General features: G+C 58.6%; 2 protein-coding genes across 2 annotated transcripts in view; one reads left to right on the forward strand and one right to left on the reverse strand.

Annotated features, from left to right (window-relative positions):
• The window catches only part of VDBG_06889 (calcium/calmodulin-dependent protein kinase kinase), a gene marked incomplete at both ends in the record, with an annotated part of 2,406 nt that extends 1,749 nt beyond the window's left edge, over positions 1-657 (reverse strand). The window contains 2 exons of the mRNA XM_003003281.1: positions 39-353; positions 473-657. Of these exons, the coding sequence (XP_003003327.1) occupies positions 39-353; positions 473-657 (500 nt within the window). The remainder of the gene's footprint in view (positions 1-38; positions 354-472) is intronic.
• An 896-nt stretch (positions 658-1,553) lies between these two features.
• Positions 1,554-2,166, forward strand: VDBG_06890 (transport protein particle subunit bet5; the record flags this gene model as incomplete). The annotated part of the gene is made up of 2 exons (XM_003003282.1): positions 1,554-1,590; positions 1,664-2,166. 2 exons carry the CDS (start codon positions 1,554-1,556, stop codon positions 2,164-2,166), a joined length of 540 nt encoding a protein of 179 aa, XP_003003328.1.
• Between the last annotated feature and the right edge of the window lie 437 nt (positions 2,167-2,603).

Here is a 2,603-nt window from a genome sequence, read left to right on the forward strand (position 1 = left end):
CCTGGCGGAGCATGCTCGACTGTATGCGCTTGCGCAACCTCGCCTTGGAAAACTCCTTGACGGCCTGGGGCAGGTAAGCACGGCCCAAATTGAATGTGATAGTCGGCGGATGACTGACATATTCGGTACCAAACTGATCGACAGCGAGGTGGACGGCGCCGTAGGAGCCTCGGCCAATCTCCTCCTTGATGATGTACTGGTTGATGCGGTGGTGGCTCTGGCCCTCGTCCCCTTCGCCGGGGTACTCTGTGCGGGCGTCGAGAGTCTCCTTGACCTCGCGGTGGGCGGATGGTGTGCGACGGTGGTGGCGCATGGGGCTGTGATAGCTCTTGGTGTGTGCTGTGGGTTCCGAGCTGCGATTGATACGACGTCACATCAGATCCCAGAATGTAGGTAGTTTCAGAAACAGAGAGTGGTGGAGATGGGCAGCGGGGTTGGCTGAGGCGGTGCAGGATATCATATGCAGCCCTACGGTGATGTGCGTGCGGCGCGGGGTGGATGAGGGTGAGACCAGACCAAGGCATTGGATTCGCGAGAAGGCTGGACGTACATGTGAGGGGTCAGGGGTGGACGAGGCTCGGAATCGGAACCGTCGCCGCTATGGATGGCAATCTCGGGCGAGGACAGGCTCGCGGCCGGTATCTCGGGATCGGCCATTGTACTGTTGGTGATGTTGGACGAGGAGGAGGAAGGAGGAGGGAGGGGTGAAGTGCGCAACCGGATAAGGTGCCTGTGGGATGAAATGGCACGAGAAAAGTAGAAAAGGGAGGCAAGTCAAGAAGAATGAAGAGGGAAAAAAAAATAGAAAGAATAGGAAAAGAACGCGTGTCGCTGGAGCAGGGGTATGAAGGTAAGTTGAAGGCCTCAGCGCCAGCAGTCGTGGGCTTGGGAAGGTGTAAAGCAGTGATGATGGGGGCAGGTTGAGAAGGCAAGGGCGGCAAGGCTGTGGGTATGGATGGGTATAGCAGCACAGAGAGAAAAGAAGCACGGCAGTCCGCAGGTTGGCAGTCCCTCTGGTTGCAGGCCTTGGTGGCCGGGCACTGCACAGCCAGCTGGGCGCACTTCAGCTCGTCTGACAGGCAAGCGCGTGCGGGATGGCGCTTGGGATTCGCGAGCTTCCGCAGCTGTGTGATGGCGGCTTCGAATGCCCCTCATTTTGCCAGCCTTGGGGGCAGCAGCCGAGCACCCCACCCACCCAGACCAAGGTACCTGGCCTGCCTGGCAAGCTGAGCTTCGCACCAAAGTACATGTACCCGTGCCCCGCGTCTCCACCAACCCCCCTGGAAGCAGCATCTATCTGACCGACCCTGACCGAGACGACACCTCGAACTGCCTCTCCACGACGACACACCTAGGCTCGAGCTGTCTATCAACCAATCCGCGACCCCATCACGAACCACACTGCGACCTCCAACGGAGCTTCCACCTGCAATTGACCAACCTCTCCTGGAGTCTGTCGGGACCTGTTACGGAAATAAAGAGGACGGGCATCAGGACTTGGCACGCATTTCGTCGGTGCGGCAGCCAAGAGAGAGCCATAGCTCGCCGTCACCATGCCTGTCTACTCAATATACATCTTTGACCGTCACAGTATGTTCTATCATCTCCTCTCCTGAACCTCACCGCCCGGCTCTGGCTCCCCTATGCTAACGCAAATCCAAAGCCGACTGCGTCTACTCCAAAGCCTGGCTACCACCGCCCTCGCGTCCCCTCTCCCAATCCTCGACCTCGACCACCGCCCTCCAACACCAGCAACAGCAACAACAACAACAGCAGCAGCAGCAACCACCACCGCCGGCCCCCGCCCCCGTCTACCCTCACCACCACGCCTCCTCCAGCGACGACGCCAAGCTCGTCTTCGGCACCGTCTTCTCCCTGCGCAACATGGCCCGCAAGCTCGGCGGCGACGACGACGCCTTCATCTCCTTCCGCACCGCCACCTACAAGCTGCACTACTACGAGACCCCTGCCAACCTGCGCTTCGTCATGCTCACCGACACGGGCGCCCTCAGCATGCGCAACGTCCTGCACCAGATCTACATCAACCTCTGGGTCGAGTACGTCGTCAAGAACCCCCTCGCCCCCGTCGAGCACAAGGGCGGCGCCGGCGTGCGGAACGAGCTGTTCGAGCTTGGCCTTGACCAGTTCGTCCGGGGGCTGAGCTGAGATGAGCTGTGTTGCGCCTGTTGTGTCTACTGCGCCTGTTGTGCCGGTGGTACCGGTGGTCGTCGGAGCTGGTAGTGGCTTGGTGTGGCGGGCACGATGTGTTCTTTGCATGAAACCCTGCGGTGCTGGGTGCCACGAGATTACGATCATCTTGACATTGGCGGCCATAGATTTTGTAGCGTTACCTTTTCATGGTTTTTCTTTTCGTTAATAGAGACTGGGTTTGGCCCTGCTATAACTGCGCACCCTGTGTTCATATTTTCTGGAGCTCGGTTCCTTGTGCGATCATCATCTGACTAATGCTGTGCGCATGTCTTGGTCAGAATGTCACGCGTTGACTTGGTCTTTCTGATCAATGAGGCCAGACATGCAAAAGCCTGTTCAAAGTGTTGGCAAAGATTTGAGCGAGCAAAAGTATGCCTCCAGCGACACGGGAG

The sequence above is a fragment of the Verticillium alfalfae genome, genomic scaffold, assembly GCF_000150825.1.
Source record: "Verticillium alfalfae VaMs.102 supercont1.8 genomic scaffold, whole genome shotgun sequence".
In the NCBI taxonomy this organism is placed as follows: domain Eukaryota; kingdom Fungi; phylum Ascomycota; class Sordariomycetes; order Glomerellales; family Plectosphaerellaceae; genus Verticillium; species Verticillium alfalfae.